Source organism: Brachyistius frenatus, unplaced genomic scaffold, assembly GCF_029030835.1.
Source record: "Brachyistius frenatus isolate BFR_SWC_R1_liver_20210118 unplaced genomic scaffold, ASM2903083v1 Contig_21, whole genome shotgun sequence".
Lineage (NCBI taxonomy): Eukaryota > Metazoa > Chordata > Actinopteri > Embiotocidae > Brachyistius > Brachyistius frenatus.
The window spans coordinates 2141245-2166401 of NW_027210620.1; the positions used below are offsets into that span (position 1 = coordinate 2141245).

Sequence of the window (25157 nt, forward strand, 5' to 3'; positions counted from 1 at the left end):
TGGTGCGAAACCCCCAAAAATGTCCGAGGAGAATAGCTCGACTGGTTCAAGCAGACGAGACGGCGACAGTCACTTAAGTAACTGCGTGCGCTTCGGTGAAGAGCATCTCTGAATACACAACACGTTGAAGCTTGAAGAGCTGATAACAGAAATCTGAGGCCAAAACTGGACAGTCGAATGTTGGAAAATCCTCGCCGGGTCTTGGCCTGCAGATTTCTGCCGCGTCATGCAGATGGTGGGGTCTGAATTTGGCGTAAACAGCACGAGTCCATGGAGCCATCCTGTCTTGCATCGGTGCTTTCAAGCTGCTGGTGGTAGTAAAAATGGTTTGGGGGAATTTTCCTGGCATTCGTTTAGGGGCCTTAACACCAACTTGAGCATCGGTCACAATGCCACTCGGCCAATGCCGGCCTGCCTGAGCGTTGTTGCTGACCATGTGCAGCTCCTGCTGCCAGCAAGGGTAAAGCACACATAGTCTCGAGATGCTTCCACCGACGTGTCAACGAGTTCAGTCCAAGTGGGCTGCCTTTTAGGAAGTGGCTAAAAAGGGAGAGTCGCAGCCTTGAACGTGCAACTGACAGATCCGCAGCCGCTATGTGATGCTTTTATATCAACATGGTGCAGAACCTGTCAGGGAGGCTTCCAGCATCGTGTTGAATCAACGCCAGGAAGGATTCAGGCAGGCAAACAGGTCCCTGGCCATTCATTTGAAAGGTTTACCCGGTAAATCCCTTACGGGGAAACAAAACACATGAATTTCACATGTACAAAAATTCACGACACGTGTGATTGTGCTTTTGAGGAACATCTTTATTTTGGAACATTTTCTTGGTGTAATGTGTCGCCCGTGTAAATTCCCATGAAAAAAATTTCTCCACATATTTTCCCCAGTTTCCCCAGTTTATCACAAATGTGGTAAACATGTAAAAAAAAAAAAAAAACAGGAATTTTTTTCTTTCTGTAATGGTAAAAAAAAAAAAATGGTATGAAAAAAAATTAAATGATCATCTTTTGACTCCTTTGTTTTTTCTGCGTCTTTTCTATTTCAGGTTAAAGGCCGACCTCGCTTACAACTACAAGGGGCCACGAACAAAAGACGATATTGTGGAGTTTGCCAACAGGGTGGCAGGGTAAGTCAACAAACGACACTTAAAAAAAACCCCAACAGACTGACATCCAAACCGAGCGGCGAGGAAAAGTTGCCGTATTTCAAAGGAAGACATGCTCTGCTAATGAAACCCATCCGAGCCAGCTTATCAATGCCGGCCATATTTATTTCATAGCTCAGTGGATTGCTTCCTCTGATGCCCCACTTTAAGCCACTGTATCAACTGAGCCCGACAGATTTTCCCCTCCTTGAGGGAAATCAAGCTAGATCCGTGACAGAGGGGTTGATCAAAAGCTTGACTTGAGTCCAGGGCTGCAGGTTGTCGGATGCCCACTGGGGGGCGCCACCAGCACAGAAATCAGGACTTCTTGTTGTTGTGTTTCCATCTGAATGCTCATCAGAATGATCTGTGGTTTTTTTTGTGGTTTTTTTTTTTTTTTGTCTTCCTGCAGACCGGCCGTGCGGGCCCTTCCCAGCAAGCAGATGTTCGATCACATGATGAAACGACACGACGTGCTTTTCGTGTACGTCGGCGGGGAGTCTCCCCTCAAAGTAAGTGTGCCACCCAGACGTGAATCAGAGATTGCTCTTTTATATTAAGCTCCTCAAGAGCAACCACAATGCGAAAAGTGTGTGTATTGATCAGAACGATAGAAGCACTCCTCTGCTGCATTGGTAATATATTTGAACAGAGGATAGCTTCAAGTGACTCAACCTTTACAACCCGTGAGTGTATTGGAAGCTATTGTGTGAATGCTGAAAGCCTCTTTTTGCCGTTGCAGGAGAAGTACAATGACGCCGCCTCCGAGCTCATTGTCTACACTTACTTCTTCTCTGCTTCGGAGGAAGTCTTGCCAGAGGTAATGCTTTGAATACGTGCTACATTTTTTTTTTCTTTCAATTTTGAAAGTGTTATGTAATGATACATAACTTGAATGTTTCTGCCATCATCTGGTGTTAATACTCTTGGGTAATCTGCATCCAGTTGATGTTTTTTACTCTTGTTATTCCCCTAGTCTGAAATGAATAATTAGTTTCTTTTGGCATATTTATCCTCCCACACACGCACGTATAAGCTATAAGGGCTTACAAGCTTATTTTTTGCAGAATACAAAGAAGTTTCTGCAGCGCCTTGCCACCACCAATATTGACCTATATTATCTAGCTGCACATATGTTCAAAGAATAAAGATCATTTATGGAATTTTGTTTAAAATTACGTATTTTTGGTGTGTTTTAAACAGTCTGTGTCGTTGCCGGAGCTTCCTGCGGTCGTAGTCTTTAAAGACGGAGGCCACTTTACATATGATGGTGAGTATTTTTCTCCCTTCTCTTGGATGATGAGCTTAAATGTTTTCTTCAATCAGTCTGATATGAAAATTTGTTTAAGGGGCTAGCAGGGCACCTCTTCTTCCCCCCTCCTCTTCATCGTCCTCCTCCTCCTCCTCGTATAATCCGCGTAGCTGGAGCCGTGTTCCTTGGGTTTTCCCGTTCCCGCTGCTCCTCTTTTCATCTTCCTCACCACGCTGAGTTATGGTGCGCCTGGCCCATCGTAAAGCACCCGGGGCTCTGCCCACTATTGTGTGTACGGTGAGGCCAGTGATGTTGTGGTGGTTTGTACATAGCAGGCCGGGGTGGATGAATGGGCCCGAGTGGGCGTGAGAGACCGCAGGTTTGCGCCAAGGAAACCAGAGCGGAGCTGGTACTGTATATACAGTCAAACAAAGCTGAGAACTGAATCACCGTCGAGTCCGAGCAAAAAAAAGAATCGTATTTGACATGAAGAGGTTTCGAGGAACTGCTTTATTTGAAGCAACCCGAGTTCCCCACGTTCCTCCACGATGTCTTGTACTTTGCTGCCACTTCGGGCCCCCGAGCTGGGAGGCGGAAGCGGAGAGCATCGAGGCAAAGCGCCATCACAAAACACGCCCCCGTGGTGGCTGCTGGGGAGGTTAAGTGCACGGTCCGTCACCCGGAGAACAAAACCCATCTGTCGGCTCCACCTGACTCACCGTTGCAGAAAGGCGGGCGTCCTGCACCAGAACCGCAGCAGCAGTAGATGACAAAAACTCCTCAGTCCTCCACAGTCCTCCAGGACCCTGATATGAAGGATGTGCTGAAAGTCTACCATTGCCATGGCGACAATGTATTAAACTTGTCAAGGACTGAGAAGGGGATCAGCATGGCAAAATTACATGTTTTTTTGTCCTTCTTTTCCTTTTTCTTTTAAATCCTCCTCAAACTCTGGAATAAAAACTTTTTATTTTTATTTTTTATCCAGTATTGTTGCTGAAAAACTGACCGGAGCTCATTAACCACCAACAATGACAGCAAAAAAGGAAATTTCTCCACTGCATCGGAACAGTGGTTTGCCTCGTCCTTCTCTCTTTTGTTTTATTTTCACCTTTGGTGTTCAGCTTCTGGTTTCTGTCCCATTGTGCTGTTTGGTGTCATTGAAAATCCACTGACTGGATGTTGGACGAGGGCATTAAATAAGTCTGAGGCACCTTCGGTGGTTCTCTGCTACACTCACTTTGCATGATGTTCTTTCGGAAACCTTTTTATCAATCGTTATTTGGCTAAACTTCAGAGAGGCATTTGCATGGGCACCAGGTGATGTTTAGTTAATGGCGTGTTCAAAAGCAACTGGGAAGTGGGAAAGTTCAGACCTCCCGAGTGGGAGAAAAACACCTGAACGCCTCTCAAACTGGGAATTTCCCACTAGGAAAGGTCTGAGGTTTTTGACAGCTCCGAGAAGTAGGTCTGACGTCACTCGTCATGGCAACGGTTGTGGTGAAAGGTAAAGAAACACCTGCTCAGCGCAAAAATATGCCACTTCATTTAGGCCATACTAATTAGAGAAGGGGATTGTGCTGTTAACAAAACTACATTGTGGTCCAAAACTCTGATTTGTAACCAATACTAGTTACTATATTGACAGACAACGACAAGACTTAACAGACTTGCTGTCGTTAACTTTGCTGCCTTTACTTTACTGGCTGTTTTTAAACGTTATCTGCTACAAACGACGTGTAGAAACGGAGTGTACAAATAATAATGACTCCATGACGTCCCTGCGTCGGTCCACACGGGTGACGACGAGGTTGTTTGTCTCTTCTCTGTACTCAGACAGCAGGTAGAGCGGTCTTCCTGGGGGCTGCCGCGTTGCGTCTTTGCTGTTGTCGTGTGTACGCTCTAAACTGGGAAGCCAGAGGGGTTACCAAATCAGAGCTTTCCCGTTTCCCAGCTGCCTGAAGGCACCGCCAGTTTGCGGTTATTACACGTGTGACTTGCCATATTTTTTAAGGAGCTGCATTGTTTTTATTTACTAACTTTTAGAGGCTGGCAGTTCCCAGAAAATGCAAAACGTTTTTTTATAGACCGCCGCTACAGCTTCCTAGTATTTGCGTTTGTATGAATTTTGTGCAGTCGCAGATTCTAAATGAGAAATTCACTGCACACTTTCTGGCTGTTCTGTTTTTCGTTTTTATTTTCCTTTTAAAGAAAGGGGTCCCGCTGAGCAGAGCTGCGTTGTCCAAACACAACCGCTCGCTTCGTGCAAGAGGATATTTGACATATTGTTGTTGAGCTTTGATTTCTGTAATGCACATCACAAACAGCAGCATCCCTTTTGAAGAGCGCTCTTAAAATATAGTTACGGCACAGAGGCTCATACATATTTAATTATCCCGATCCTCGGCTTCATACGGCGGGCGGCGCAGGTCTGCTCTGTCATTGGGTGGTTTTGATCATTGTTTTTATTTTATACACTTTATTAATCCCCGAGGTGTGCGAAGCTCCGGGCCGACATGTTAGCGCCATCAGCGTTTAATGACGGCGCACGAATGTGATGACAAGTTGAGATCACACTCGAGCAGGTGATAAAACAACGATGACAGTTTGTAGCGGCACATGTGGCCGGTATTCACTTCACCGGTTATTTGAAACGGCAATGTCAGTGGGAAGGACACTTTGATGAAAAGCTCAATAACTGGTGGTAACTTTGGAGTAATTTCTATTTTTTTTTTGTTTTTTTGCCTGTTTTAAACAGTTTGAAGTTCAGAGAGCAAACAAGGACAAAGAGAGAGAGGCAGTATGATAAGAAACAAAGCTCCAGCGGTTTGTAATTAAACTGTGTTAGCCAATGTCAGCGCCAAGCAGCAACCAACGGACATCTGTAAATTATAGTTTCTATTGATAGTCTACATGTGAGGCGTTTAGGTGACATCTGTAAATTATAGTTTCTATTGATAGTCTACATGTGAGGCGTTTAGGTGACATCTGTAAATTATAGTGTCTATTGATAGTCTACATGTGAGGCGTTTAGGTGACATCTGTAAATTATAGTTTCTATTGATAGTCTACATGTGAGGCGTTTAGGTGACATCTGTAAATTGTAGTGTCGATGGTTAGTCTTCATGTGAGGCGTTTAGGTGACATCTGTAAATTGTAGTGTCGATGGTTAGTCTTCATGTGAGGCGTTTAGGTGACATCTGTAAATTGTAGCATCTATCGATAGTCGACACATGAGGCGTTTAGGGCACATTGCATTTGAACAACTAGCCAAAACGTCTTCACCTTCAGTCTTTAAGGTTTCTTCTGTAGAATTAGAAAGAAAGACACGCGGTCCCGACATAACGCCGAGCTTTACGCCGCGTTCAAATACATCCATCTTATGATGCTCCGTCACCTTCAGTGTCTTCCCCTCCTTGAGTTCCCTTTGATGATACCACCTTCCTCCTGTCTCCTCTCTTCCCCGCTCCGTTTCTCCCTCTGGTTCCCGTATCTATTTGCATTGTCTTGGAGGTCCCGCGTGCCATTACCCTTCATCCTTGAAATGTGTCAGCGCTGCCTCCTCCCTCTGCTCCAAACTCTCGACACCGGATCATCCTCACTCCACCCACTGTCTGTTATTATTCCCCCTCCCGCCCCTCACCTCTCTCGCTCCCGTCTCCAGCTGTGTGAACTCTGGGCTGACAGACTCCTGTAGGGCACAACGGAGATTGTGAGTGCCGGCGCCCGGGAAGAGAGCAGTTCTAATTTGGTTCAAGGTGAAGCCGGTTCAGTCGGCGTAGAGGTTCATCAGGCTGTAGGATCCCAGTATGGGGCCTGCAGCTCTTTTTCTGGCTTCTGGGTGAGGGGGTGGAGGTGGGGGGAGGAGTTGGGCAGCCGCATACTGTCTGTAAAGCCAGAACATCTGTGGAAAGAATTCTCTGGAATGTCTACGAGACGGACTGACTCAGCAGCCTCGACAACAAAGCTCCTCTGCCTTCGCAGCAGCAGCAGCAGCAATGAGAAATAAATTCTAATTCTGCTGTAAGATACGACCTTCGGGTTTCAAATGCATGTTGCAGGTTTTAGACTGTCATGTTCGGTATTACGCTCCCGCCTCCTTCGGGGCCCTGCAGCGTAAGACTTATGTTACAAGTCATCAGTGTTCTTGTAATTACTGTTATAGTAGGGAAAAGGTCGAGATAACTTATTAACATGTCATAATGAGGTCCCTGCTGCATTTGACATCAATTATGAGCATCTTGTAGCCTCTCTCTCAGCTAGAGGAAACAGTGTTGCTCAACCAGCCTCACTGCACCCCACTCATACCCCCGAGGGACGCACTCTGCTTCCCGTTTGCATGCGGCCTCCAGATGTTAGGGTAGAACAGCATGTGGTTCAGAGGCAGGAAGTAATCCCTTGTTTTACTTTATTTTTATTTATTTATTTGTTGCATTTTATGATTTTTTTTTTCCCCCCCTCCAGGTGCGTTTGTTGAATTATTCATCTGCTCCAAAATGTGTAAAAAAAAAAAAAATCTGCGAAAAACTGAAATTGAAAGTATGTTTGGAGAGTCATTTACAAACCAAATGTGATTTTGTGTTTTGTTTTTGGAGGCAGAAATGAATAATAGCTGTGAAAAGAAGGTCTGGAGGACCAGCGAACCCAGAAAAAAGGAAAACAGCAGAGAACAAAATATGCTTTCATTTGTGTCTTGACTTTTGATTTGTTTACGTCTGCATTGATTCCCAATCTGTCAGCTCTTGAGTCATCGACCACTGTGATGTTTCAGACCCCAAAACTGCCTCTTTGACGACGTAACCCAGAGGCAGCCCTCTGTCAAAACCATTTCTGATCATTGTTTAGCTGACCTACCCCCCCTCCCCCCCATCACACCCTATCCCCCAAGGAGCGTACAGGTGTGATCTCCTTGCATCAATACACCGCTCGGCTTTGCTTTTAATAAAGAAAGGTTGTGCGCTGAATGTCGATACGCTGCTCTGTGCTTCTGCTCTCTGAAAGGTTTTTTTTGTCTCTGTGTGTTGCAGAGTACGAGGATGGGAGCTTGTCGTCGTGGGTGAACAAGGAGCGTTTCCAAGGGTACCTTCAGATTGATGGCTTTACGCTGTACGAGCTCGGGGAAACAGGTGGCGTATGAAGTTGTCATCCATAATACAAAGTTCTTCACTGCCAAATTTCATTTTCTTCTTTTGGTTGTTTCACTTCCCTAAAAATTTAAGTTTTTATTCCTTACTGCACGTCAAAATGTATGTAAAAGGGACTTCCTGGTTCCATATATACACAAAAACATACAGTAGCCAGTTATTATTTTGTTTTACCTTTGATTAATCTGGGGTAAGTTTTTGGTCAGTAGATTGATTGTTGATGTACAGCATGTTCTTCAAAAGATGTGCAACAATCTCTAAACCTGAAAATATTTAATTTACAGTCACATAAAACAAAGTAATGAAGCAAATTTATGAAGCCAGAACTGCACTTCATGTGTTTTTGCTTATAATTGATTATAAGAATAGATGCAGGTCAATTTGTTAAATGTGAGCCTAAGCTTCGGGATTTTCAAAGTAGTTTCTTTTTATATTTTTTGTATCCTTTTCACTTTTTAAAACTATAAAGCCAAAGTCACCTGTCAACAATTTTTATATTACAGACTGAAAACCACCCCATATCATTTAAACCGCATCAGCACTTTTCACATATCTTTACTCGGCCTGCCCAACTAATTTTATCATGTCATAAAAGCTCCATTATTTAACATCCACACCCTCAAATATCCTGTCTACCACACAGCAACTTTATAATTAAGAATCATACTTTATGGCGCTGCTGTTGTCAGGAGTGCCTCGTAAAAATATCCGCCTGCAGTGTGTACTGGAGGTTTCGATCGTGTCCCTTCCCTCCAGATTCACCCGGTGTTGCTCTACTTACTCATATGTACGAACACGTTTTCTCCAGAAGGAAACTTCAACTCAAGAGTGAAACACAAACTGCCTCTTAAACTGCAGTAAACTGATGCTCTGCGCAGAGAAGGATGTGCTTTCTAATATTAAACGCAGTGTTTTCCTCCTTTGTGTGCATTTTACTGAGATCAGTGAGGCTCAGCGGCTGGATGTTGCTTACATTTGTTACCGTGTACAGTTTGTGCGCAGACCTGCTGCCTTTGTATTAACAGCTCTGCATGTAAAAGGGCCTCTGCAGCATCTCAGTTGGATAAACACACACATACATCATACGCACAGGTGATACTGACACTACATACTTTAGATTGATGAGTATCTGTGAAAACACTATCAAATTTGCCTCATCAGATTTTATGCTTGGGCTCAGTGAAGCGAAATGACATTTTATGCTCTAAAATCCTCGGTCCCACACATCATTAGTCACAAAACGTGGTGCCCACCCATGAATACTCGTGTGACCAAACCAATGAATGGTCTCAAACTGTTATTTAGACTTATTTATGCCGAGATCTGAGAGGAGAGAAACACAAGACTTTGATTTGCGTCATATTGAAAGCAAAATTAAAATTAAAATATTAACACTAACTAATAGCAAGACTTAACTGCGTACCTTTCCTTTAAAGTTATTATTTTTTGGGGGTACTTTTTATTTGAAAGGACAGCGGCGATAGACAGGAAATACGTGGAGGAGAGCAGTTAGATGACAGCAGAGGTCCGGCCGGCTGGGAGTCAAACTAAGGACTGCTGGAGGTATTTTAGATGCATGCTCTGACCGCTCGCCTGTCGGGTCGCCCTCTACGCTGCAGACCTTTTAACACCAACTTAAGTCGAAGTGTTGTACAAATGGAAGAATATCACAATCACACAAATAGTCTTTGGTTTGTATTTTTTCCAAATTTGATCATCACTGGATTTAGACACCTTAAGGAGCCAATTAACAAAAATCAGCAGCATCAAGTCCACCAAGCGAAGGTTTAGAAACTTTCCTGGCCCATCTATAAATAGACTTTAACAGACTTCAGGAAATATGATGCAAGCCTTATAAAATGGATTACAATAATGCACATCACTTCACGAGAGCTGATAGGTCCTTCTTCAGGCTTTTAGCTGAAAGTCTAAAAACTTGAAGGCCTTGAGCTTCACGGGCACGAGATATGTGAGCGGTGAGTGGTTCAGAAATGCTCTCTGATGCATTAAGCAGCGAGATCTTCAGTCTGATCCCGAACTCTCGATGTAATTAGCGATCGTTGCTCAGACATCGTTCAAAAAAAAAAAAAAACAGAAGAAGACAAAGAATCAGAAACATATTTCAACCGGAGTAGCTCAGCGACGGCTGCAGAGCCCGAACTGTCCTCACAATAAAATCAGACGGGTGTTTCGGAGTTGTTTCCAGTTCATCTGCGGGTCAGAAATAACCGGTGCTAAAATTCACAGAGGGAGACTTGGTGCCAGAGGGTAGCAGGCCGAGAAACAGCTGAAGATCTACTAATGAGATCCTGCTGAGATGCACTCGAGAAAGTCTGTCCAGTCGTAACGGGGAGACGCTCGAAACAGAGCTGAATTAATAACAAAACTGCATTAAACTGACAGTTTAATAGTAACTTTATTGATATTTAATATATCTAACACTTCATGGATCTGACAAAAGGCAGCCAACAGGAAAAAACATGACAGGTTGTGAAAATCCCCCCTTTAAAACTTTATTCTTGTTTTTAACCCTTCAGTTCATCACAGAAATCTTTTAATGTGCTGTTTGACCTCTGACCTTCTGCAAGGGAGCTTATTTCCTTTTTTACATCTGCAGACTTGATAATTAGGGCCCGAGCATCGGCGCGGAAGCCCTGTTGTTTTTCGTAAAAATGTTCTTGTTCTTGGACGTTCTTATTCTTACGTAAAGTGATTTGCCTTTTTGGAAGCTTTATCATATTCAAAAACTCATGAAAGTGGATACGCGTATGTTTCCCGGTGAAAAATTTCGTATTCTAGTGGAGTCGCGAGTGGGCGTGGCCAAACGGCTCGAGAGCGCCCCCTAAAGAGATGCCCCGGCGGCCACATTTACCTAAATTCAACAAATCCGGTGGACACGTGTATCACATCGAGACGCACAAAAAAGTTACATCGCACCGTTACGTCAACTCGACAGGAAGTCCACCATTTTGAATTTAGTCGCCATTTTGGGCGATTCTGACACGTTGTACTTTGTCGAACTCCTCTGAGGGATTTTGTCGGACCGACTTTTATTTAGGTTTTATGGATAGAAAACATGTTTGGGATTAAATCGTCTTAAAATAATTTGTTTTTATCGATGCGTGTGCCTGTAGCGTGGTGGCCATTTTGAGCGTCTCACCATGAAACTGCGAGTTGCTTTAAATCTTATGTACATGGACCAACCTTCTCCAAACATCACAGGTATGATAACAGCCCCGCCCTGAAGACCCCTGCGTGGTAATATTCGCTCATAGTCGTAGCGCCCCCTGTTGGCCACCGGAAATGACACTTTTCATACTTTCACATTCTACGTCGAGCTGGTTGATCACGTGAACGTAAAGTCGGGTCACAATAATCTAAACATGTAGTTGATGATATATTGAGACATTCATGGGCGTTGCCGTGACGATGCGGCAAAGTTTGATGTCTCGCCGTGACGCAGGAAGTTGATGTTTAAGGTCAAAGGATGCTTGAAACCTCACGAAACGTGTGACATACATCCGGCGTGGTGAGACTATACATCTGATGTGTTTTGCAAGTCGGTGTGGCCAAACGGCTCGCCAGCGCCCCCTGCTGAAGACAGGAAACAAGACAAAAATAGAAACTTTAAGCGGGTATACCCACGTCGGGGAGACGGCTTCGGGGAGATGGCTTCGGGGAGGCGGCGTGCCGGAGTGCGAGGGCCCATACATCACTGCTTGCAGTTTTAATTGGCTTTAGAATTTCTCATTAATAACTTTAATGACTCTACTTGCATTCATAATTGAACTTACTTTTTCTGCCACCTTAATAGAAAGTGAGAAGTGACTTGATTGACATTTGTAATAGAAAACCCAGGAGTATTTATTAATGGGCTTTATAACTATATTAGAGAAGGGATTTGAACTCTCTGGCAACCCAGATGTTGTGCTTAGGAATGTTTAATACATGATTAATAAAACATTATTACATTATTTAAGTTAGCTACAACTTAAAACCTGTTCGAACAAATAATGACTCTTTGGGTTTTTTTAACCTCCAATTTTGACATTATTTTGATGCAAAAACATTGAAAAACCGAAGCTACATTATTCTAAATATACCTGGACCGATATAGCAAACTCCCTCAACTCCCCTCCTTCCTGGCAAATACCCCGATGAACGATGTTCATGCTAATTATTCCTGCGCTGGAGTAAATTCGACTGCTGAAGGAGTCCACTCTGTGCACCTTGTTAGGTACTCGGAGGCTGCACAGTTAGTTAATTATTCACATTTCCACAGGTGAAATTCCCATAAAGCCAGCAAAGCTGAATTTATTTTGGGTGGGATTTGTTGGGTTGAATATTTAACTTACTGTAGGGCTACAAGTACTTTTATACATGTAGAATATTCCTCCTCCCGATGCCAGGATGTCCACTTTGCTTTACATAACCTCCACCCTGCCTGTCGGCGACCAGCAGGGGGCAGGCTGGCTCTCTCGTCCGAGCAACGAGGCTTTTCTAGCCTCAAACCATCCCAGTCCAAATAACAGACCTTGTAACTTGTGTAACAAGTTTTTTTTCAGGTGGATCTATTTGTCATGTTGTGGGTTTGGGTTTTTTCGAATGGCGCTGAAATAGCTCCTCTACCAGAAGGTGACCACTTGTTTCCTATTCAGCCGAGCAGAAAGCCCAAGCTAGCTTAAATGTGTGAGTGATGAATGAGCAAAGAGCCTTTTCTCCCCACCGAGAGGTGATGCATCTCCTCCAGAGCCTCTTTCCGGCCCGCCATTATCTTCTCACCCTCTTTGTTTTGTGTGTGTCTGATTGTGATTTGTTGTCGTTGTCTTCCACCTCAGGCAAACTGGTGGCGATTGCAGTCATCGACGAGAAGGACCCCACAGAGGAGAGCGGCAGGTACAAAGAGCGCTGAAATTAAAAAGCATGACTCCCACACGTCCCCACAACAGTTGTGCTTAAAAAAGTACTTTCAAATATAGATTAGACTCGACGTTGTTGTTCGGATCTTACCGCAAAAAAAAGAGGTTGGACTCCCTGACTCATGCGGTATTTGTCCCTCTTCTCATTTGCTTTTAGATTAAAGGCCTTGATTCAGAGGGTGGCCAAGGAATACAGAGAACATTTTAACAGGTAAGGCACGGCTACACGATGAGGTCAAAGATGAAAATCCAATTTATACATTTATTCGAGGATGGTGCCGCTCACCGGGGGAATGCCGCCTGTCTATTCACAAGCAGGTTTATGCCTTTGTCAGTGTGCGTCTTGTTTTTGTTGTTTTTTTTTGGTGTTGTGGTTCAGTAGAAAGGTAATTATGCAAAATGTCAGCTTCCAAATATAGGTGTTGGTTTCAGCTGTCAGTCAGGAACCCAACTCGGCTTGTATTAATTTAGAATTTTCTATTTTCTCCAGCTCCTATTGAGCACTAACTAGCACTAGGAGGTGGGATGTTTATGTTACGCACTGTGCTGTTCCTCCTGTTCTTGTACTTGCAGAGGAACCAGTTTAACAAGGCAAATAAAAAAAACCACAACAACTGTATAATGTATAATTTTACAATAATTATTATTATTTTTTTTTAAAGATAGTGGAAGACAAATCTAATGCAAAAGCACCGACACTCCAACGCGGGCCTGTACGATCTAGTGCTGCATGTGTGCAGCCGGATGATTTAGTGGGTACAGTTGGGAAGTCATCCTTCAGCTGCAGGATCCAGGTTAAAGCAAACATGTGCTCTCGCTGAAGTGGCTTGAATCAAAATCTGCTCTGAGGTGTTTCTGTAGCTGCCCCTTATCTCGACAGGAGGGATCAAGGACTAATAATAATAAAAAATAAAAAAACATTACATCCGCATCATAAAGTTATGTTTAAGTTCTGCACGGACGTATTTCTGCTTTTAAATGAAGAGGTGCATCTCCAAATAGGCCACGATCAAAGGCTCTCTTCCTCTCCAGGCGGTCCCATTAGGACTGATTGAATTACACAGATCCCTATCATCAATTATACTACTATCTGCCACACTATACCCAGTGCTGGTTTATTTAAATTTTTTTGAAGACTCCTGAGTTTTGAGATCTCCAGTGAGATCAGAGATGCCTGCAGTCTTCTGAAACACCTAAACGGTGCTTGTAATTACAAGTCCCCGATTCCAGCTTTGCCCCCGGTGGTGGGCGGAGGCAGCACAACAGATCATACAGCCCCGCAATGACTGACATTTGAATGAGCTGATGCCGTCTGATGCAGTAATAAATGTCATGGTATTCAGCTCACCCACTATTTGTGGGTGTGTGCACAAATTGCACTTATGGGAAAGTCTGATTTCGTCCGTGGGTGGGTGGGAACGTCAAGCTGAAATTCTTCACCAGCCGGTTTTGTCGAGGCGTTTATGTGCAAGTCGCTGCACATAAGACTAAACAAGATGCTCTGTCATGAAGACGTCTCACGAACTGGGACTTTTCACGAGAGACTTTTGAACTCATTGGGCAATTAGCCATACGGCAACAAGTCAGGACACCTTATAGCTGCACCCTTGTACATTTAAAAATTCACAACTCTTCGGTGTCCTTCATCCCCATGGACTCTTTTTGCATCTTTTTTTATTTATTTTTTTGCTCATTGTTTTCATTTTTTTCCACATCTTTACATTTCTTGTTCTTTTCACTGCTCTCCTCCAGCTTTTCTCATTCTAAAACCTCTCTTGAGCCTCGTGTATCCTGCTTAAAGACAGAAAAGTTAGACTCTAGCAAGAGAAAGCAGTGTCGCATTTAGCAGCAGCGGAAGAACCGGGAATGTTCCTCAGGAGTTGCACCAAACTGGAGCTAAAAGGAAAGCAAATATTGGACTTTTCAGTCACCAGGTGAAATCACTGCTAATGTTGCTTCGTGTCCAAATAAAACTATTGGCTGACGTTTCGCCCTGTCAATTAATCCAAGTATAAGAATATCCTGAAGCTGTTATTAATTTAAGAATTTGCCATTTTTGTGCCCCCTATTAGCAGTTGTATGAACGTAGACACTGTGCTGAGTCAGCATCCTGCCTCGTAAACACTGATACAAATTGGGAACACTCAGACAATGGGTAAAGACCAACACGTGCGTTGCACCAGTTTTTCCCCCAAATTTTTTATGTCATGCTATAATCACATCAAAATGCCACACATTGTTGCCTTAGGGTCGGTGATTTAAGTAGTTTTGGTGCTAATAAGGGATTTAAATCATATCTAGAAGGAATTCATGGGGTATTTTTTAACCCCTTAACCAAGCATTACTTCCAGTTACAGCGCAGTTTTTGTCTTGTCCCATTATTGAATTCTTGTCCATAAAAAAAACCTTTTTATGTATTTCAGCTATGATTACAATGTTGCTCAGAATGAAGACTTTCACAGACGAGGTGAAAAAAAACTAAACAACAACAACGGCCACCTTCCTCGGAATATTAATAATATCTACCTTAAAGTTAAAAAAAAAAAAAAAAGATCAGAAAGTAAATAGAAAACTAGGACACAAAGTTTTCCGGAGGGAATGTTCAAGTAAATTCCCAAAACTCCGACAGTATTTAACAGAATGATTTCTTGCCTTCAGTTCGTTGCATGTCTCCTCTCGCACAGGCAGCAAGTTACTCACCCTTTTTTTTGGCGGTGTGAGGACGGACGTACACTGTGAGCAAACCTGTGCATATTTAAGTTATTGAGTGGGCAAAGTATTAAATAATAAAGTCAAATAGGGAGGTAATTAGATTTTCTGCGTCACATTTTGCGTGCCTCGTTCATATCTCCTCTTATGTGGATAATTTTCCAACTATGCATCTCATCGTGCAGCAGGTTTGGGAGCAGAAGTCACAAGATCACTTTTTGATGAGCTTTATTCCCAGTCCGGCCCGCTGTTGTCAGCCAGATTATCTCAAACCTGGAATGATTTGATTTTTTGCCTCTTCTGGATGTATTATATCGTGCGGTGTGTCTTCATAATCGTGTCATTCATATGAGCAAAGCAAGTATTGTTTAGCACCCGGGAGGACGAGCGTACTAGATGTAGCCATGATTCAGTATGAATATGATGTATATATTCAGAGCCCTCCGTAATCAGTCATTCAGCGGAAGTCACCGGCTTTCCTGGACTCGTGCAACCCCCCTTTTCTCCGAGGCTACCCACAATACACTCTGCTCAGACACGGCGCGGTACAATGAGATACAAATTGAATTCCTCCTCCTGCCTTATCGTTTAGATAAATCAACTGAGTCTTCTCTGTGGCGGGAAAAAGATGAGGAGAAACAGAAAACTGCAGAGCGCCGAGCTCAGGGGGATATATATATATATTTTTTTTTCTTTCCTTCACTAACAAAAGTGATCTCCGGTTTTGCACGGCGACAACATGTGACTGCCATCAATGAGCTTTCATATTTGTGCACGACTGTGCATTGAAGTTTGTGTCCCAGTTTGTGTTAGTGTTACACAGTCTGCCGAGAAAAAGAAAAAAAAAAAAAAGAGTTCATTTTAGTCAGCTTTGTTGGATGCACTGTTTCGCTTTCTAATGCCGCCGATTTTTGTCTTTTCGTTTCCAGAGACTTCCAGTTTGGCCACATGGATGGGAACGACTACATTAACAGCCTCATTATGGGGTGAGTGTCTCATATCCAGCCCTCCTCTTCTCTCCTTCCTCATGTCATCCTCCTCTTTCTCAGCCTCATGTTAGCTTCTGTCAGCTTACTTATCCAGGTCTGTGCTGACTTCTAATGCCAGCCTCTGCCATTAAGAATGCTCTCTCGCAGAGAAGTCAATTACACCGACAGCCTGTCATTTCTTTTTTTTCTTTTTTTGTGCTGTTGGCAACTTTAACCTCCTGACATATCAGGCGCACACACTCGCAGGAAAGAGAAAAGAAAAAAAAAATCACACAAAGACGCACGAGCTCCTGTAAATCTGCCTGTGAGCGGGGGGGAGGGTGAAGTGAGAGGAATATATGAGGAATTTGCGGAATCTGGCTATGCGTGCGATTAAATCTATAGCGCTCGTGTGTTTTAATAACTTGCCAAAGAGCAGCGCTAATGATGCAGTGAGATGCCGCCGCAGAAGCTTTGGGCCCGGTCCGAGGCCGCCTGTTAGGTTGTCATGCTTGGAGAGGCCCTGCAACTGACATCCCACACTTTTTTTTTTTTTTTTTTTTTTTTAATTAGACAGAACCCCTCCAGTGTTACAGGCCAGCCGGGCTATAGCAGTTGGCGTGTCTGTTTTGGTGTCTACAAATGTACAATATCTAACTACGTGTGCCTGTATAATTATGCGTGTGTGTGTATGTGAGAATCTGCGAGCGTACGAGACCGCTGCAGGATGTTCTTTTAATTTGAGCATGTTATTGTTTGTATGAGGGAGATTATAGCAGACATGGTCTCCTAAGTCCTGTGTAATTAAGTCAGTGTGTCATTGAGTACAGTAGAAGTCGCATTTGAAATATGACTGCGTTAAAACAGCTGGCTCCTGGCGCGCGGCTGAAATTAGACAAGCACTGTTTATATTTAAGGATAAAAGGAGCGATTAGCCCTCCTAATTTTGCATGAACACATACAACATGTGTTTCGCTGTTTTTTTGTTTTTTTTTTGCACGAGAGAATTTGGCTGCCCTAGCGCAGGATTAATTGCCCTCCTTTGAGGAATGAAATCCTGGCCTGTCAATGTCCACTAATCCTTCCCCTTAGGAGGGCCATGGAAATAAATCTGATGGCTTTTTATCCCTCTTTCTGTCATCACAGCGATTACTGTGTTCTGGCAGCAGTCTGTCTGGCGTGAGGCTGCCCCTGCATTCACCAGAGGCACACACACACACACACACACACACACACACACACACACACACACACACACACACACACACACACACACACACACACACACACACACACACACACACACACACACACACACACACACACACACACACACAAACAAACAAGATGAGCACCACTCCAAGTCTGAGTTTGTCTGTGCCTCTGTTTAAATGTAGGATTAACACTAACCCCTTATATCAGATGCATCGTGGAAAACCTAAAGAGATGTGCGTCGACTGAAAAAGTGTGTGAAGCGACGACGTGTAATCGGAGAATGAGAATAGAGCAGAAAGGTCAGTTTACCGGTGAAGTAAAGACTGCTCCTGTCAGGTCTATGCTTACATATGAAATGAAGTTAATTTCCACAAACTTCTTTTTTGTTGTTGTTTTTAAGAACAGAGGGGACAGATCAATATAAATCAATTTCTCGTCCAGGTTTTATTCCTCCATGCATTGAAAATGCATTTTGTATACACGCAGTGATAACGATTATCACGGTTTGGTTTTTCAATTAAGTCCTCTTGTGGTAATTAAAGCTCAGAAAATGCGTCTGGTAACAAAAAGTGAAAGTAAAAATTTAAATTGACAGAATGAAAGGCTGATAATGAGTCCCACAAACAAGTAAAACAACAACAACAAAAAGCCCTGATACGGGAATATTTCAGATTAACTGCAATTCAAATAGTGTCTTTAAATTCTGGGTTTCATTTGCATTTTGAGATTTTAATCATTAACCATCATTTTATTTCGATCATCAAAATTCATCTATTCATAGCTTTAAAGGTGCACATTTAACTTTCAGTAGCAAAGCACGATCGCTAAGCTATTCTTACAGCATGTAATTCCCTTTAAAATCAGTGTCATTTTAATTTTCTCTTTGCGTAAACAAAAGAGATATGAACAAAACAAAGGAGATAAGAAATATGAATATAATCTACAAAGTAACTTCGTGAGTTTCAGAGATGGTGGCTATCTTTCAAACATTTTTAATACCTTGATTTCTATAGTGGCTCCTTTTTCAATAAAATAAATGTTTCATTAAAACAGATTTTTCAATATATAAAATCTAGTTTGATAAAAAGTAAATTACCTTACAGTGCGCATTCTATAGTTTTCATGCAGTTTAAAGGAGGAGAGTGTTATTTTGATAAAACTTGATATGGTAGTTTTTGATAAATGCTGTATTAGCTCGCTGACGCAGATGAGTTTTACTCCTTACCCAGTTGGTACCCAACGAACAGACAGTTTTTTTTTTTATTTTCTATAATATCGAAGCAATTCAGTTGGTGCCGCAAAAGGTCAGTACCCAGCGCTATGTCTAATTCCTGGTCCGAAGAAAAATACGCATATTTCCCCAAAGTTTGACCTATTTCGAAATTTTACTTCATTCCACGTCTAGCTTTAGCTCCACGCTCTGCACAGATAGGCAACATGTTCTCCTGAAGCTATTGGTGAGAACACATATTTTGATTTTGACAGTTGTTTGGAAATCATTTTTCTTTGCAAACCAGATTTTTGGTATTTCTTTTTTTAATTTGCGTCCCTGATGTGCCGTCATGTCTAAATATTGTCATGCTGCGGTCTCCATTGAAAAAAGTTTCTAACCTCTATGAGACTTAAAAAAAGGTTAAATAAAACATGAAAAAAAAAAGAGTTTACAAAAAGGTCAAGGTGTTCCTTAAATATTGAACGTAAACATGGACACACTAATTGTAGGTTTTAAAAAAAAATTAAAAAAAAGCCATTAGCCTTAACTACATGGCTGCCAATTTTTTGCAGCGGAAAGGAAATTAGTTTAATGTGTGCATAAGGTACAGTATATGACCCTTCATTATGGCGGCAAACCCCCAGCAGTCCCACTCATAGAGGCGAGTAGGCTAATCCATATTTATTTTAAATGGGTGCCATCTGTTGGAGTAGGCTGGATGTCAGATGGAAATACGCATTTATAATGTGTTTGTGTGTGTGTGTGTGTGTGTGTGTGTGTGTGTGTGTGTGTGTGTGTGTGTGTGTGTATTCACGTGATTGCAGCTCAGCTGGACGGAGCGGTGTGCCGTTGATGACTCTACTGCATGGGCGTGTGTGTTTGCACTCCTGATCTCCGCTGGGTGGTGGATTGGGACAGTGATGGATATGTGTGTGTGTGTGTGTGTGTGTGTGTGTGTGTGTGTGTGTGTGTGAGAGTGTGTGTGTGCAATGTGTTTGCCGGGTTGAGTAACACTGCGGGGATGTGAGGTGGCAGCGCCGTGATGGACTGTTGGTGTGCCCGTGTTTGTACGTGTGCATCCTAAGCACCAGGTTACCTTATTTGAGCCATGGCTCTCGGTGCTGTGCGAGACGTGCGGAAGAGGGATTGGTTGTTCATATGACCTTAGTCCTTATCGCTTCCCGAGTTTTGTAATTCCTCTGCTGATTTGTCTGAAACGAGGAGGTGCACAGTATGTGTCTCTGCTTCCATTTTCTCTGCACAAAAAAAAAAAAAAAAAAAAAGCGTCTTAGATCAGCGGGCCGCTGGTCTTCTTTGTGTTTGTTTCGTACGTGACGTCTTGGCGTGGATGCAGAGTCGTTTCCCTCTAAACTCCCTGCGATTCACTTGTCAGCAGTAGTTTGCGAAGGTCTCTTTAACTGTGACCGGCACAGACCTCGTAAAGCCCCTGAGTTGCACACTGTTTGCATAAAAGATAGAAGAAATGTCTCTCTTGAAATAGGCCATCCTGCGTTGCCTTTTTCTTTCGAAAAAAAAACAACCCTAAAAAACCTCTATTTGAAAGAAAGCCCATGGGAAAAGTTGGGTTGCTCTGAGTACAAAGGGTTTTGTTTATCTCACTATTGTATTCTCTGTGTTGTAATTTGTTCTTTCAGAAACTACAATTTGTTCCCATCTAATGATGCGCTTTGATAATGGCAGTCCGAGGTGCCGAGGTTAAGGAGATTAAAAAGCCCTGTTTCCTGTTTTTGTTTTCCTCAGCGAGGTGACGGTGCCCTCCGTTATCATCCTCAACACATCCAACGAGCAGTACTTCCTGCCCGGCGAGCCGATTGACACCATGGAGCAGCTGGTCCAATTCATCAGCGGTGTTTTGAACGGTTCAGCACAGGTCAAAATCTTCTCCTCCTCTCCCTCTCCTGCTCTCTGTTTATGCATTCAGCTCAGTGCACCCCCCCCCCCCCCCCCGCCCCTCTCCCCTTCACCTCCCCTTCTCCTTTCCCCCCTTGTGTTGTACCGTTGTAATCACACCAGTAGTCTTCATTAATCAAGCATGTTGCCTTGCATCTTAAGTCCTCCCTAGAAAATATTTTCACCAGATTCCGCGTTTTTTGCAATCTCCTTTTGCATGTTTACAATTCCAATTGCTGTCCCCCCCCCTTTTTCAATTGCCGATCTGCAATAATTCTGTCGCGTAAGTCAAACACGGTGATTGCTGCACGACTCTGTGCTGCACTGTGCACACCGATCTGGAAAAGGAATGTCATCGTTTTCTCTGCGCTACACGAAAGTCACCAGATGTAGGAAACCATAAGCCAAACAACCAGAGATACTCTCGGGTTTTTTTTGTTGGTTTTTTTTTTTTTTAGGTCGGGGCTATTTTCTGCTTGGCAAAAGCAAACCAGCTCTCACCAAATAAACAGAAACCACCATGTTTCTGCAGTCTGGTTGTAGCTAGCCAAAGCCTGGACAGTTTCAGCCTCTCCGACGTCACGCCTGCGACGTCTGCCCCGAGGTGTCTCGGCCCTGGTTTGTGCTTCGTGTAGAAATACGCCAACTAATGTTGGCTGCAAAAAAAACAAACAAAAAAACAAAAAAAATATACCAGCAGTTAGTGTGAGTTTAAAGGTTTCTGGGGAGTGCGGAGAGCTGCTTCAAAGGAAATATGAAAAGCATGAGCAACTGGTACGCAGACGGTGTGGGTTTCGCCTCGTGTGAAGCATGAACCAGCCACAAGAAGACAGAGTTGGCTTTCTGCGGCATCAATCTGCCAGGTTTTTACGGGATCGTAAATTTTTTTTAAAGTCCATCCGCACTCAGCGCTGTCAGATTTTTAGCCCTCCATCCTGTCTCCTTTTGCAATTAAGCAAAAGAATAAAACAAGCTCCAACAACATGCTATAAAAAAAAATTGTTTGTAAAAAGCTTTTCAAACCGCTTGTGTCGTCTTCACGCGGTACGAGCTCAGTCTGTGCAACAGCTGCTTCCCGCGAAGATTGTCTCATGCCCACCTTCAGCTCAGGGCCCGGCGAGTCAGAGCTCACTAATTGGCCATCCTGATGAATTAGCATCAGGGTAGATCACTCATTGGCTGCCCCGGTGCATTTGCCAATAAATGTGTTCAGACGGAGGAGACCTGCTGGCCGTTGACCAAACTGGAGTCGGGCGCGTTAGATCATTTTGTGCAGGGGAGCAGTTAATTAAGCAATATTTAAAATGTCTGGAATGTACCGAGCACATGACTGGAAACCTGAGACTCTGTGTACCGTGTGAGTGGTTTAAGAAGTTTCTACTGGCATATTGACAAATGTTTTGCCGTTTCGAAATTGTCTCCGAGTAATTGCATTACATTTTAGAGCTCACTTGAAGAATGGATGAAACTCTGAATATGTGCCTGATAAGAGGTGAATATTAAACTCTGTTTTCCTGCAGGCATATGGAGGTGATGGCATCATTCAGAGGATCAAACGTGTGGCCTTCGATGCCAGGTCCACCATTATGGTAAGCTGATGAGCTTTTTCAGTTTAGGTTGTTACATGGAGACAGTCAAAGAATATTTCCCAACTGGTGGGTCTCAACCCAAAAGTGGGCCATTTTCAGAGGGTCATGTGCGAAAAAAAAAAAAGTGAACGGAAAAAGCTAACTTTTATTTGGAAAACCTTTTCAAAAAGATGAGGCCTGTAGAACCTCCAAAAAAAACGAGCTGAATGACACCAAAATACTCTGAAGTGAGAATAACGTCAACGTTGGATGATCATTTTCTGCGGATTCATGACAATTTACCCATTTTTACATTTCACATAATAATTAAAACATTTTGTTCATATAGAAATATTGCAGCTTATATTTATTTATTTATTTATTTATTTTTTAAATTTACAGTAGCAACATGCTACCCAACTGTGATTCCCCTTTTTAAACCTTCCTGAAATGGATGTCTCTCTTTACCTCTCTTAAAAAGAAGATTATAATTATAATATGTCTGTGATGTGCAGCATGCTTTATTATCAAAGGAAATGATGACATATTACTCTTTTTTAAGTAGTCGTTAAAAATAATCACTATTTGTTTTACTCGACTTGCAATTTTTTCGAATTTACACAATTTTGCTGCAAAAAAAAAACCTCACTTAAAACTTCCCAAATTACAATCGCAATTTTTGTTTTTAGAAAATCTGCTGCAAAATTTTCGATCGCAACAACGGCCACTCTTGCAGAATAACGTTCTTGCTGATATGCTTCAACTTGACTATGTTTGTCAGATTGGGGTTGACACTGAATATGTGCAACCTGCTCCAAGTACCGTAACAGTGTCAAGCAAATAGACCTTCCCTCTGAGAGGCAAAAAAAAAAAAACAACCAACATTTATAGGGCAAGACTTGGGCGTACAACACAGAATATGCAATGCAGGCCGTAAACACAGTTTGGAGAAAGGGAGAAGAAAAAAAAAAAAAAGCAACCGAGCAGGAGGAGGTAGAACGAAGAGGGAGGAGAGGGTCAGGAAGCTGAACTGGCTTCTCCGTCCACTTCTGCTCTTAAGTCGTTGCTTCTTTTGGGGAGAACAAGTGTTTATCTTACCGAGGGTGTGATAGGAATGTAAATGCAGCTGCGGTTTAATTCTGTAATCATGGGTAAAGACTCAGACGCATAACAGTTACCTTAAAGTGGCGTGGACTGTGAACACCTAAAGGAAAAGTCTCGATTTTATTGCGTAGTAGGAGGTCTCGGCGGGCCGCGTGTACTTCCACGACGTTATGACGTCATAGGTCATCGAGGTCAGACTGTAGCATGACTTTTTCTTTGTCAAAAAAAACAACAAAACGTATGTATGTTGTCCAAAATATGAAAAAACTTCACACTATACCATGTCATCCAAAATATATGTAAAACAAAGTCATGTCGTCCGACATGGGCGCCACCAAGTCTACAATTTGGAGGTCGCACAGTTCGGGTTTTCTTTCACGACTGGAAATAAATTGAAAATAAACAGCCAGAGTCGGAACCTTTGACGGTGTTCATAAAAGGAGAATATTTTATATCATTTGACTCTATAGTCTATAATGGTAAGCACCGGCACGACTAGTTTTTTTTTTCTTCTCCCGGCGTCATGATATGATACGAAAGGCAGCGGTCATCGCCTGAGAGCCTATCTAAACGCACGCCCGACAGGAGCACGAGGAGGCGACCGCATTAGGCCCAGTGAGTCACAGCCATCTGCGTTAGCATAGCATACCCACCTTTACCTCATCTAGCGTCACGCAGCACCGGCAATTACCATCCTTCTTCCTGCAGCAACGACCGGAGGGAACACGAACGTCTCTCTCCCCTTCCCCGCCCAGCGGCCGACAGACGTCGCGACCGAATGCTCCCTTCTGGGTAAATTTCCCCCTGATGGATCTTGCCATGTTTCGGCCAAACGACTCGTCCCGTCACCCGGATAGTTTGAACGAGGGGAACGCGAAGTTATCTTTCGGCGCGTCGTTTTGCCGCCCACGGGAGGAGGAGGAGGAGGAGGAGGAGGAGGAGAGCGAGGGGGGGGAGAGCGCGATTGTGGCCGGGGAGGGAGAGAAGACTTCCAGAGCAACTCGTTGGCATCGCGCGTTCACGTTGTTTTGATTCAAGTGCTCCTCAAGGACAAACGCACCGACGTGCATTTGGTCAAAAAATGCGCAGATCTTTGCAGGATTCAGAAGGTCTGTCGCCAAAGTTGGTTGAATTTCGATTCTGCAGATTCCAAAAACTGAGAAAGAGTCCTGAGTAGGGCGTGTTGCAGAACTTTTGATGCTCCACGCACTGAGTTCTTTTGATGATATCTGCTATGGAAAAATGCCATATTTGAATACCTAGGCCAACACGTTTTTCTTTGAACACATAATCCCCACATAGAAGTACAAGAGACTCAAAGGATTGACAAAAGTGTTAAACTCTCCAACAGAGTTATCGGTGTGAAATAAAACAAAACAGCACAGTCGAGTATACAAGTAGTAGAATATTACACAGACATCCTAAAATTGCGTGACAGAAGTGTAATTAATACTAAAACGTTGAACCCCGGGTGAGTTTGCCAGCAAATGATTTGTGACCTGCCTTGCAAACACGTTCGTGAACCTTCATGGCGTAATGCAAATGAATGAATAAATGAATACATTAAAAAAAAAATGTAGCATCGCCGCTAAAAGCATAAAAGCCTCCCTGTGATTTTTTTCAACAAATATTTTTTTGATCTGCCCTCCCGATTTCGAATAAGCTCTACCCAACGGCTAGTGGGAGGCCCTTTACTACTCTCTTTACTAGAGATGTGAGGCTTTTATTAAACCGTGACTCGCTCCAGAACAACTCCGTGACGCTCAACAGGCCCCGAACGCGGTGAACCAAGTGGAGATGCACTTTTAGTGAGGATCGTCAATTCAAGCCAAAAAAAAAACACTCGATATTTGCTGGGAACTAGTTGACTGTGAGTCACACGCACACGCACACAGGAAGAGAGAGAATGGTAAACACGGCCTCAACGAACCACATCAAATTAGAAGACCGCCTTTTGCTGCATCTCCCGAGATGACGGCCGCTGTTGTCTCTGCCCGTCGAACATA

General features: G+C 43.2%; 1 protein-coding gene across 1 annotated transcript in view; it reads left to right on the forward strand.

The window, feature by feature from the left end:
- Window positions 1–25157, forward strand: part of LOC138619773 (protein disulfide-isomerase TMX3-like) — a 34582-nt gene that overhangs the window by 5709 nt on the left and 3716 nt on the right. The window contains exons 6-15 of the mRNA XM_069696527.1: window positions 1050–1130; window positions 1561–1660; window positions 1891–1968; window positions 2352–2418; window positions 7428–7526; window positions 12383–12440; window positions 12621–12674; window positions 16102–16158; window positions 20330–20459; window positions 22000–22068. Of these exons, the coding sequence (XP_069552628.1) occupies window positions 1050–1130; window positions 1561–1660; window positions 1891–1968; window positions 2352–2418; window positions 7428–7526; window positions 12383–12440; window positions 12621–12674; window positions 16102–16158; window positions 20330–20459; window positions 22000–22068 (793 nt within the window). The remainder of the gene's footprint in view (window positions 1–1049; window positions 1131–1560; window positions 1661–1890; window positions 1969–2351; window positions 2419–7427; window positions 7527–12382; window positions 12441–12620; window positions 12675–16101; window positions 16159–20329; window positions 20460–21999; window positions 22069–25157) is intronic.